The sequence below is a fragment of the Camelus bactrianus genome, chromosome 10 (genome assembly GCF_048773025.1).
Source record: "Camelus bactrianus isolate YW-2024 breed Bactrian camel chromosome 10, ASM4877302v1, whole genome shotgun sequence".
Lineage (NCBI taxonomy): Eukaryota > Metazoa > Chordata > Mammalia > Artiodactyla > Camelidae > Camelus > Camelus bactrianus.
Genome location: NC_133548.1, coordinates 51,162,150 through 51,175,337, shown reverse-complemented (window position 1 = coordinate 51,175,337; position 13,188 = coordinate 51,162,150). Strand labels below are relative to the sequence as shown.

General features: G+C 38.0%; 1 protein-coding gene across 4 annotated transcripts in view; it reads left to right on the top strand.

The window, feature by feature from the left end:
- The window catches only part of PAK1 (p21 (RAC1) activated kinase 1), a 122,800-nt gene that overhangs the window by 99,188 nt on the left and 10,424 nt on the right, over nt 1-13,188 (top strand). For all 4 annotated transcript variants that reach the window (XM_074372721.1, XM_074372717.1, XM_074372720.1 and 1 more), the window contains exons 9-11: nt 2,400-2,448; nt 7,248-7,360; nt 10,647-10,764. In XM_074372721.1, coding sequence (XP_074228822.1) covers nt 2,400-2,448; nt 7,248-7,360; nt 10,647-10,764 — 280 coding nt within the window. The remainder of the gene's footprint in view (nt 1-2,399; nt 2,449-7,247; nt 7,361-10,646; nt 10,765-13,188) is intronic.

Here is a 13,188-nt window from a genome sequence, read left to right as displayed (position 1 = left end):
CTGACCATATTTCTAAAAATATCCCTGCAGTGAGAGTGAAAAAAACCATTTATTTTCTTAGCACAAAACCTGCTTCCAAAATTATAGCTCTACTTTTCCATATTAACCCTGTTTACCTGGTGCTGAGACCTACTAGCACTAATATGAAATGGAAGATTCAGAACTGCAGACTCTTCTGCTAGTGTAATGGGACTGTTTTTCTAGGTGGATGCAAGAATTTGTGTCTTCTGCTCTTTGATTTCTTCTCTGAATCTTGTATTCTGCTGTAAATGTACTGATCCCAGCAAATCTTAATTGAATTCCTGTTAGGTGCTAGACACTAGGAATATAGCTATGAATCAGGCAGTCTGCCTTCAGAGACCCCAGGTCTACAGAAGGAGATAGTCAAACAAAAAATTATAATATACTGTGATAAGTTTTAAAAATGTTTGGCCATTATTTTGAGCAAAAGAAGCCAGATAAAAGAACAGATACCATACGATTTTATTTATATGAAGTTCAACAACAGGCAAAACTAATACATGCTAATATAAGTCAGAATAATGGTTGCATCTAGGAGCGGAATGTTGGTTGGGAGGTGGCATCAGGGAACCTTTGGGGGTGATCGTGGTGATGAACACATAGGTGTATGCATATTGAAAACTCATCAAGTTGTATGCTTGAGATTTGTGCAGATTACTTTAGGTAAGTTACACTTCTATATAAAAAAGAAAAATAATGAGATTTCTACAGATACACCCAGTTAGCTAAAATTTTTTTAAAAAATGAAAAAAGTATCTGGTTTATAGAACACTCACAGTGTTACTTTAATGAAAGCATTGTTGTTAATGAAGTTATTGAAGTTTTCTGTTTTAGTTTTCTTTCTTATTCATCCAAGAACTTCTGAAATAAGATAAAATATTGCATAATATACTAATGCTGTATTTGTACAGTATTCTACAACTTACATCTGTTATTTGCATCTATTATTTAATTTAATCCTCAAAACAACCCTGGACTTGAGTGGATCTCATTTTTTCCTAGTTCAATGCTTTTTCAACTACATACACCAGTTCAGACTGATGAAAGCATAAGTAGAGTAATCTGGGATAGTATTTCCTTTAGCTAATTACATTGAGATACTAAGAATGTAGCAGAAAGATACACAGACAAGTGTGGGCAAGTCAGGTCCTATCTCAGGATTTGAGTTTCTTCATCCGTAAATTTAAGGAAGAAGATTATGAATTCAGTATCTTTCACTTCTCAAATTTCTGATACATATAAATTTTTTTACATAGGTGTGTGAGGGCCATTAATAGGCAACATTTACAAAATGTTTTTGTCCTTGCTTATTTGACAAGTCTGTTAGTGCTAAGGGAAGAATGCAGTATTTGTTAAGCACCTATGCTGATGTTTCCACATTCCATGATTTTAAAACTATAAATGCTGCACAAATATGATAAATTAGTACTATTATAATTTTTGCTAGCTTTTTTCCCCTTTAAGATCTGAAAAATTTTTTTAAACCTGGAATTCATATGTCTAATCATATATCTGTTTGAGGTAGAAACAGTCAAGTCCTAATCAGTGAGCCTGAGTAGCTCTCTGGGCCCCTGTAATCATGGAGGCACAGTCTCAAAGTGTCCAGTCCCCCGAAGCCCGGGCGTATTTGCCCTGTAAGAACGGGACATGTGGTGGGATAGGGGAGGATGGGGATAAGAATGTAGACATCAGCTTTATCACAAAAGGTTGCTAGAGGTAGGATGGTCAGGCAATGGGGAAATAACTGCCAATGAAAATAATCCAGTCTTTGTCCATATCTTATGATCTCAAATTTCCTGGCATGTAGCTAGGATCCCAACTAAAGAGTGGTAGTTGGGAAGCTGGTGACCATAATTTCTGGCTTCAAGGCAAACTTAAGAGTGATCTTTTCCCCCTGAATTAAAGTCAGGTCAGTTCAGGGGGAAGCATAATGACAGGCTTGCCTAGAATAAATTTTTTCAGTACATGGAATTTTAAGTTTCTTTCAATAACATCATATAAATCTGACATTATTGGCATATAAGATTTCAAATATTATTGCATATAACTCACAAATACATGGGGTTCATGGTTAAAGGTGTAAAATGAGGTTTGTAATCATTTAGAATGGACATGATGACTTTCCTAGTATTGTTCCTAGTCTTTCTCTGCCTTTCTCCCTCCGTCCCTCCTTTCTTCCCTCACCCCCTGTTAGCCATTAGAGCCTGTATTCTCTTACTACATACTGCCTCTTGTGAGAATAGACTCGGGGAGGCAATGGGGAGTATTATATCTGCTGCTATTGTTATTAACACTTGCATTGCCAGATTGTGTATAGAGCTGCATTTGATACATGTCACTAACACCTGTTTATTTTCTCTTCCCTATCTGTTGTTCAGTGCTTCGGGCACTGTGTATACTGCAATGGATGTGGCCACGGGACAGGAAGTAAGTATCCACCACTAACTACTACTCCTTCAGTTCCACTGTTTCTTTTTATTTTTTGTTAAGTTTTAGACTTTATTAGCTCAATAGGGACACTTCCAGTTTCTTTCTATTGCAGACTAGAGCTCTTTAACATGATGAAACTTACAGATTTTGGAAAAAGTCACTGTGACTACAAAGTGCAGTACAGATTGGAGGAGATAAGAGTGGAACAGGTTATTGTGTAATTCCAGGTAGGAGGGAGTTCATGGTTTGGACTTAGGTGGTAACATAGTATGAATGGGGAGAAGTGGATGGATTTGAGAGGTACTTAAGTAGATTTTGCAGAATTTGGTGAATGTGAGGATAATTCACAAGTGAGTGATATTAGTCAAGGAGAAAGGAAAAAGGAGGAGTTATACATTTGAAGAAGGTGGATATTGCATGAGAGACCTCCTTGTGAAACTGCTTGGTGGACAATTATTTTTGTTAAGTTTGGTGCTTGAGAGAGAAATCTGATATGGAAGAGATTTAAACACGTCTCTTGACTCCTAATTTAGTGGTCCTTCCATTACTCTGTGGCCAGGATTCCAGGAGACACTGAAGTCCTTATTTGGAGGCATCTCTTTATCTCTCACATTTTATAAGCTGGGAGAACTCTGATCTTACTACTAAGATCTGATGACCCAAAATCCTATTTTTAGCAGAAGGAAGCCATGAAGGGAGTACAGAGTACTTGAGGTTTCTTTGCATTGTTCTCTTTGGTTGCAGAGCAAGAATGTTGTCAGGTGGATGGGAGTTGCCTGAGGGAGTTCTTAGTTCAAAGAGTACTGCGGCTCACAGCTTAAGCAAGGCACCTCCTGTTCCAATGAAAACAGAGTTGGGCTCCTCTGAGGGAGGCTACTAGGACCTGCTTATCTATGTTTGGTGGTTGAAACCCCATGGTATACCAGAGAAGTCATGGTTACTATGGAAAGCACATATCTCACTGTGCTCTGGTCAGGGTTTTATGAGTTTCTAAGCTGAATATTGAGGCCCCATCAAGGGTAAGTCAACTTAAAAAAATTATCATTGTAGTTAAGGATTTATTAATTGTTCTTAGGTGAGAATCCAGTAACCTAGATGCTTACCTTTAGCTACTTATATTACCTTGGGCAAGTTGTTTGACCTCCTGAGCCTGAAATTTATTTACTTATAAAATATGCATGATAGCATATACCTCAAAAAAGAGTTGAGTAAAGCCACACATGTGGCATACATCATAAACTACGATATATATTAATTTTATTTGTACATATTTATTTATTCCACAAAATGTTTACTGAACATTTCCTTTATGTTACACCTTGTGCTATGAACTATGTGAAAGATTCAGACATTATAATCATATATACAAATATAAGAAACCATCCTTTCCATTGTGTATGTATAAAACTTGTAGTGCTGACAAGAACTGGTGTTGAAATAATGGTGAAGAAGGAAAGATGGTATCATTCTGCCAATTTTAAATATGGTGTATTGGAGGCAGAGATAGAAAAGGGGAGGTTATACCAATTCTAAAAAGAACTCTACAAAGTAGGTAATATTATTTCCTTTTTACTGATGAGGAATTTGAAACTTGGGAGTTTAAGTAACTTTTGCAACAATGTGTTACCAGCAGTTAGCAAAGACTGAATTAAATCTTGATTCTAAAACCTAAACTGGTACTTTCTGGGCCACAAGGCCACAGCAGAGCTAAGGTTAGACACTAGGACCTCTTGTCATTTTTCTGGCCTCTGGGGCCTCACAGGCCTTGATGGGAGACAGGCTGGTGCTGAGTGGTTCCTGGAAGGCCTGAAGGCTGCGTGTAGGAGAAACTGGCCACAGGGAACAAACTTGACTTCACTATGTGCCTGCTTTGTGGTTACAAAACTATGAATGAGAAGGGAGTCCATTAGGGTGGCTAATGCAGTGTATTCAGGAAGGCCTCATTTCCTGCCCTGGGGAGTATAAATCTTTAATGGAGCTGGAGAGATGCTCTTAGTCTTTGTGAGTCAGTATTTATTGGGAGTTACCCTGCTGGGAAGAGGAAAGCTATTGTCTGTCACATAAAGGAAGATTTAGCATGTTAGTGGGAGGAAGTCTTCCAGTTACAGATCTAACAATTAATTTTCAAGCCTATTTTTAGAGGGAATGTGTGTAATAGAAATAGTAAACTTGGAGGAGGCTTTGAAGTCTTCTATGAACCTGAAGGCATTGATTATGACCTTGGGCAACTATCTTATAAGTCTCAGTCTCAGTTTTCTTAACTGAAAATGCAGATAATGATTTTTGCTTGGCAGGGTTGTTGTTAGGTTTTACTGAGATGATGTAAATAGAGCACCTAATACAGCACTGGCACACAGTAGGCATTCAGTGAACAGCAGTGGTGGGAGGGTGGTTGGCTTTTGCTATCGTTCCTGCTGATGATGTTTTCATTCTAGCTGCTTTTGTTCCAAGTACTCATCAAATGCAGTATTGCAATGATCAGCATTTCATTGTTGTCTTACAATATTATTTAAATTTCTTATATATGGGTAACACACTGACCACCATCTCATTTAGTTCTCAAAACAGTCCTGTGAGGAGGGGCATCAGAGTTTGTTTGGGATTATATCCTCAGAATTGGTGAAGAGACTGAGGCTTGGAGAGCTTGTGATTGGGCAAGGTTAGTAAGTGACAGACTCAGCCCCAGAGCTTAGGTCCTCAGAGTTCAGGTCCAGTTCTTTCTCTGTTATAGGACTGCTATCTGCCGGCCTGAATAGGAGGGATCTAATTAGGTGAAGGGCATTTAACCTAGTCCATAGTTAGTCCGTAGCTATTGAAAAGGATTCTTGGTGTCTCACTGCCGGTTCTGTGTCATCCACAGCCTGCCTCTCTTCTCCCTTGCTGCTGCCGGCAGTGACCTCTGTGAGGTTCGTAAGCATGGTCTCATCCTCCAGGATGGCCAGAAGAACTCCAAAGGCACTCCTTTGGCTCCAGGGGCTTGCTATCTTAATGTAATAGGTCTTTAGATCAATGTGTTCCTCTCCAGACATTAGACAAAGCTAATCATCGGCAGATATAGAAAGCTGTAGCCAGACTAGAATCCTAACCTGATAGGAGACCCTGCTCCAGAGCAATTTTTTTCACACTTGGGGTAGGGAATGGAGTGGTCAGCATGTTTAAAGAATCATTTCTTACTGATAAACTGGTTCTTGGCCAGAGATTTTCCATGCTTGGCTTGAAGAAATAGTAGAGTCCAGGGTTTTCCCATAAAAATTTGTATTATTCATGAGTTATTCATCCTCTGTACTTCTTGCTGATTCTGGAAAGACTAATTCAGTTGCTCTTTTAGGTGTTCTTGTTCTTGTCTGTTAAGCAGGAAAAAGAGAAAAATACCTCTAGGGAATAAACATTTAGCAAATAATTTAAAGTCTACTCCTGTGGGTTAGAATAGCCTACTACTGGTGCTTTTTGTGGTTTAAAAACAAAATACTTATCAACCCACTGAATTCTCTCTTCATTTCCACAAGCATGTGTTGAGCTCCCACTGTGTGTTAGGCCCTGTGCTTGGCACCAGGGATTCTGAGCTTTCAAATGAGCTCTCAAGCTTCTAGAGATACCCATCCTAATTGGTCATCATTCAATTCAGTATGTGTTAAGTTCCACAACAGATGTATAAATATGATCTTCTGGGGCTTTAAAGAAGAGGAAAAAACCTATCTGGTTTGGAGAATGAGGTTTCTTTTGGCCTAGTACAACGTATAGGAAGGTTTTGAATGTGTGAAAACAAAGGAAGATGTTCCAAGTGGAGAGGAGCTCAGATCATAGAGTATGTAAAGGAATACAGTGAGAAGTGAGATAGGAGTCAGATCATAAGGACTTTGAATGTTGGGCTGAGGAGGATCTCTAGGCAAGCAGTATACATTTCTGCTTTGAACTGGGGAAATTGTTATCAAATGTGTGCTGTAGGGAAGATTAATCTGGCTCTGTGTGTGGGATAAATGGGTATTTCCTTTGGGGATTCTAATCCTGGCTTTGCTACTGAATAGCTGTGTATGCAAGTCATATATCCTCTCTGAATCACAATTTCCTCATCTGTCAAAGGGGATCAATAGTAATACTTAACTCATAGAGTGTCTCTGAGGATTAAATAAAATCAATTTGAGAACACTTTACATAGTACTTGACACACAAAAGAAATGGATGCAAAAGTGTTTTGGAAACTTATGTATACTTTATGTTTGTATTATGTGGAAATTTGTTTATTTCTATAGACAAAAAGCTTATCAAGGTCTTTTTTTCATATATAAACATTAAGGATCCCCCTTTACTCTCTTAACCTGGTCACCTGTGATTTATTTCTCCACACCAAATTCGAAAAGTCACCTCCCTTGCCAGTTTGAGAGTTCTTCCCCAGGTTTATGTTTCTATAGCATTTTATATGGACTTCTGTTATAGCGTACCTCTTCTATGTTGTGAATGTTAGAAGTTTTTTTTCTAATATAAATATTTTATTTAGTAGCAAGTTTAATCCTCAATAGGAGGACCTATTAAAATAAAACATAGAGCTTCTGATTCCGTAGGTCTGGTTGAGACCTGAAATTTTTCATGTCCAGTACATTCCCAGATGGTGTTGATGTTGCTGGCCTGGGGACTTCACATTGTACCACTGGTCTCAGATAATAAACTATTAATTCCTCAAGGGCTAAGACCATATCTTACTCAACTCTGTCTCCTGAGTGTTTATAGTCTGGTGCTTAGTAAATGATCAGTAAATGATAAGTGACTCTGGATACACATTGAATCTACTCTGATTTCAGGTGGCCATTAAGCAGATGAACCTTCAGCAGCAGCCAAAGAAAGAGCTGATTATTAATGAGATCCTGGTCATGAGGGAAAACAAGAACCCAAATATTGTGAACTACTTGGACAGGTATGGAGTGCCAGGTCCTATCAGAGAGATGGGGCCTTTGGGACTGATGGATGGTGGAGCTGTTAGAAGAGAAGGCAATACCAGCGCTCAAAATTGCCTCCACTTAAGGATCTTCTCTGATGCTCGACTCTCTGCCTCCGACCCTGTGTACTGCTGGACACCTCTGTTTCTGCACAATCTTTCTGGGTTAGGCTGAACCCTACTGCCCTGTAGCTTCTAACATCTGGTCCTAGTACTGTTTATTCTGCCCAGGGAGGCATTTCAGACCATCTGCCTGAGTCAAATATGTAGGTCTTGAAATCGTTCTGCATCCCAAATCTTTCCTTACCCCTCTCACTCCCCTGAATAACTTCTAGTTTTTCTGTATTCTCTTAAAATGTGACAGTCAGTAGTTTCATTTGAGATTTGACCAGTATGGAGAAAGTGGGACCCTTCCTTTGTTCTAAGCTCAACAGAACTTAATGCTTTTACTCTTTTTTTTATTAATTATTTTTTAAAAGAGCCCTGTTTCATTGTTGACCCCTAGTAAGTTTGTAGTCAATTCAAATCCTATCCTTTTTATTTATGGTTTTTTTTTACGAACACTTGCCTTAAACTGGTAACAGAACTGTTTAGTTACTTCATTAAATCCCATTTTGATTATTTTAGCCCATCATTCCAGCCCATCAGAATTCTGTTCTTCAACATAATAATAAGGGTTGTAGCTAAGATTTATGTTATACTTTACTTTGTACTAAGCATTTTCATGAATAATAGTATCTGATTGTGAGGTAGGGTTTATTATCTATATTTTACAGATAAAGAAACTGAGGTTCATAGAAGTTAATAACTTGTCCAAGACCAGTAAGCCAGTAAGTAGCAAATGAGGGTTTTGGATTTGAATATTCGTAGCATCAACATCCATGCCCTTTCCATCATATCATGTTCTTTTCTTTCATATCTGAACAAAGAAAGTGAACTTCTTGTCTGGGTTTCAGAGACAACACAGGTGGAGGTGATACTGAACTGGGTCCTGGACTCTTAATTTTTTTGGTATTTATATTGCATTGCCAGCTAGATTTCATTGCTGCCAGATTTCTTGTTCTGAATCTAAAACTTTAGTAAGCTTCCGTTTTTTTTAAAGAGGAAAGGAGTTGGACTTTGACCTTCCCAACAGGTGATATTGATTAGCTATAGAGAATAAAGCCGCCTCCTTTTTAGGAATGATTGTCTCTCCATGATGTGGGTCATGACTGGCTCTGAAGAATCCTCTGTAAGTTACGGTGCACCCTCCATGTCTCTTAAGAACTTATTGTATGGAGAATAAACCATGCACAAACTTCTGAAGGTTATACAGTACCAGATTTTGTTCAGGATAAGCTGTCCAATAAGAGTATGATCTGTCTGATAAAATAGTTCCCCATTACTGGAGTTATCTCAACAGTAAAGTGCGGGACCAGGTTGAAGGAATCTGTGTTCTGGAAAAAGAATTAGAAGACTTACAAGTTGTTTGTTGATCATGCCTTTGCTGGTGTTTCCAGAGGTTTATACTATGGAATCAGAAGTAAATAAATCTCGGTCCCTGACATCAAATAGCTCCTTGTCTGTTTTTAAAGTAAGTACCTGGGAGCTCCTGTGGGAGGACAAAGGTGGGTGCTCTTAAGCTGAGCACTCAGTGAATGTATTGCATTTGAGAGTCCATGGCTTTTGTGAGTTGTCCCAGAAGATATCTCCATTCATATTTATTCTACTCCAAATATGTGATGCTCTGAGGCTTTACCTTGAGATAGTTTTTGAAGGTATCTTGGCACAGTGTGTACCCACAAAGTGAGACAACCTGAATCTGATCTTGCATTGTCTTAGGTTTGACAGTGATATGTTGGGTCAAGGTAAAGGGACTCTGCTTTGTTAGTATCCATGTAATCTTCCATACGCTCATGTTTTCCCCCCAGTCAGTCCAGGTTGACAGATGTCTTCTTCATGTGCTGGGTACGAGGCCATAAATGTTTACACTTTATCAGTAAGGAAATAGGCTCATGCTAGAGGAGGGCTTTTTACCCATTCCTGAATTCTCTTTTGGTCCAAGTGCCCATAGTCCTCTCTATCAAAAGTGATTATTGAAGGAAAAATTAATGTCACTTTTATTCTTTATGGTCATTAAAAAACAAGACTTTCAAGTACATAGTATGCAGAATCTTATGGAAGGAAGAGTGGATTGCTTCATAGTCAAGAGAATAGGATTCAAATCTTACTCTTTACTTGAGACTATTTGTTTTTTCCAACAATCTCCCCAGCTGCCCAGCAATAGTCCCCATATCAGGATGAAGATAAGATGGCATGCACACAGCTCAAGCCAATCCAGTCTAGCTTCTTTGTCTAAAGCTAGCACAAGAGACTGTAAGACTCTGGACTATCCTTGTTTTTATTTGTCTTATTCTACAGCTGAGGAAACTGACCAGACAAGCTAAGTAACCTTTTTATTTATTACATAACAGGGCTGAGTGATCCGGTCCCTGAATGAAACTACCAGTTTTAACTCTTGTCAGCCCCCAAGTCTCTCTAGCAATACAGTACTACACAGCGGCCCTTGGCTTCCAAAAGAAGCTGTGGCAATGCAGCCCTTAGTGAATGCATTCCATTCCTAGAATTAGAGACATTCAAGGTGGAGATCATTGTCAGCATAATGAGTATGTATATAAAACTCTACAGCTTTTAAATGGCTTTTATAGTCCTTATTACATTTAATATTAATAATTCTCTTTTATTTTACTCATTGGATTATTCAGTAAATATTGACATCTACTGTGCTGGACTCTCTGGGGATGGAGTCTTGAACAGGAACCAGTACAGATCTCATGGATTTCAGATCTAGTAGAACTCTCAGGGATGTTTGGTGACTTTCTCCAATGTTGGTAACATGGATTTCAAGTCCCACCTTTGTCAAATGTTTGGATGCTGTCTGCTTCATGCCTCACAGAAGTGTGAGAATCATGCCTAACTTTAGGAAATTATACTTTGTGTTGTGCTGAAATAAAATCCGATTATATCTTCAACATAGTGATTTTAGTTCTGCCCTTTGGGGCTTCACGGAACAGTCTCCTTTGTTTTATCCAGGCAAATCCTAAAGAGATGTCAAGTTAGTGATTCTGTCCCCTAGGTTCAGCTTTTCTTTCAAAAAAAGAACCCTAGACTCTTCCAGAGCTGACGGAAATGCAGAGTCACTCTGTGCATATGCTTAGCATTTGAAACCCACTGCTGTGGCTCAGTGTTTTTTGTTCCTTCTTACTCTTTATTTTCACCCCTGCAGCTACCTTGTGGGAGATGAGCTATGGGTTGTCATGGAATACTTGGCTGGAGGTTCTTTGACAGATGTGGTGACAGAAACCTGCATGGATGAAGGCCAGATTGCAGCTGTGTGTCGTGAGGTAAGGCCCATGGCCAACCAGCCTTGAGCAGGACGTGGCCTCCATATCCATGTCTCTCAATGTTCTGCACCTGATGGGATTTCAGCCTGGGTACTGTGAGAGATGGGAGAAATTAGTTGGACTATCCCATCATTTTCTTATTTTACCTGTTTTGAAATTTGTATCACCGTTATTTTTTCTTTAGAGATAACTGTATTCTGATTGTAAAATTATATACCCATTGTAGAAAAATTAGAAAGTACCAAAATACATACATATATATATATATTATAAAGTCACTCGTAATTTCAACCTCTTAAAAATAATTGCAGTGAGTACTTATTCTCCTTTATATATTTTACATGGATATATATTTTAATCATTTTTATTTTGCTTTCCTGCTTTATTCATGTGCTATGAAGGAAATAAGGAAGAATAAGAAGGTAATGACAGAGGAGGTACAATTTCAGACAGAGTAGTCAGGGAAGGTTTTGCCATAGATCTGAATATGAAAAAGCCGGCCAAAAAAAAAAAAAAAAAAAAATCTAGAGTAAAGTACTTCCAGGCAAAAGAAATAAGAACAAAGCTTAAATAGGTATTCTCCTTTCTCCTCATTGCTATTAAATGTCTAAGGTCTGTAAAATGCTGACAAAAGAAGAGGGGGTAAAACCTCCACAAGACTTCTATGAGAAGCAGTGTCCTTAGGGAATAGCCACATTTTCATTAGAGCAAGAAGATGAAGGGAATATTTGGAGAAACTGAGCATCTCGGGTGCTTTGCTGATAAGAGACTGGAACTTTCTGATAGCCTAATAATAGAAAAGTTTGAGAATTAGGGGAAGAGTAGAAGATTAAGTGATTGGAAGACTAGCTTGAGAGTTTTATGGGAGTGAGTCTAATAGAATGCTTGAGGTTTGATGATGCAAGATCTGGAGGCATACAGATGAAATTATTTAGTTTTATAATAATATTAGGAAAAATAAAGTCATGTGAAATCAATACAATCACCTCTGCATTAAAAACCTTGTGATCTAGAATGTGCACACACACAGGTTAATGGAATGGGATTCTTAGGAGATGATTTCTTTTCTTGGCTGTACCACTAAGGCAGTGTTTCTCAACTTGTGTTTCATTATCCTCCCTCCTCCACCAGGAGCCTTTTAAGACGTTTTTTCCTAATCACCTTCACTCCATGAAATTTAATACCATAAATATACTATAGGCCTGTTTATGTACTGTGAACCTTTGGAAAGCCACAACCATTGTAATGTCTAAGGTGTTTTTCACTCACCCCAGGGACCTATTGTCACTGGTTGAGAATACATCCATATGTCTGCTTGGTGAAATCAGTGTGCCTCAAATTGTTTATCTTTAAAATAGGAATGTAATATTCACACTGTATACCTTAGGGGTAGCATATAGATCAAAAAGCATTTGGAAAAACATTTAAATGTAACCTAAATAGGTGGCATTACTGTTATCCTTAAGTTCTCACAGAGATCATCCCCCTTTTAAAAAATACCTTTATTGAGATATAATTCACATAGCATGTTATTCACCCTTTTGAAGTGTATAATTGAATGGGTTTCAGTATATTGAGTTATACAGCCATCACCCTAATCAATTTTAGAACATTTTCATTACCCTAAAAAGAAACTCCATATCCATTAGCAGTCACTCCCTACCCACTCCATTTCCCAGCCCTCCCAGCCTTATGCAACCACTAATCTGTTCTGTCTCTATAGATTTGCTAGTTGTAGGCATTTTATAAAATATGTGCTTCTAACTGGCTTCTTTCACTTAACATAATATTTTGAAGATTCATCTGTGTTATAGCATATGTTCTTTTATTAGCAAATAAGATTCTATTTATTTATCTGTCCATCAGTTGATGGACATTTGGGTCATTTCTACTTGTTGGCTATTACGGATAATACTGTGAACATTCACATACAAGTTTTTGTTGGATATATGTTTTCATTTCTCTTGGGTATATACCTAGCAATGGAACTTCTGGTCATATAATCAATGCCTAACATTTTGAGGACTGGCTGAACTATTTTCCAAAGTGCCTCTACCATTTTATATTCTTGCCAGCAATGTATGAAGTTCCAATTTCTTGAAATCATCTTTTTATATTACGGTTTTTGACATCCAGAGGCCACGATCTCTAGCCTCCATAAGAAAGCAACTCTTACTTTTCCAGAGATAATCGACTTCTGGCTTTTGTTTTTTTTTTATTTAGCCATCAGTATGTTCTTAGAAAGTGAAGTATTAATAAGTTGAGAACATTTAAATAGTTTTTTTCTAATTGGTTTTCATCTTTAGTGTTTTTTCAATGGGTGGAAGCTTCTAAAATTTTAACTTTGGTTTATGAACTTAAACTAGTGGAGTTAGTAACAAACATGAGATTATCTTTTCTGATCCCCACATTTTATAGATGGAA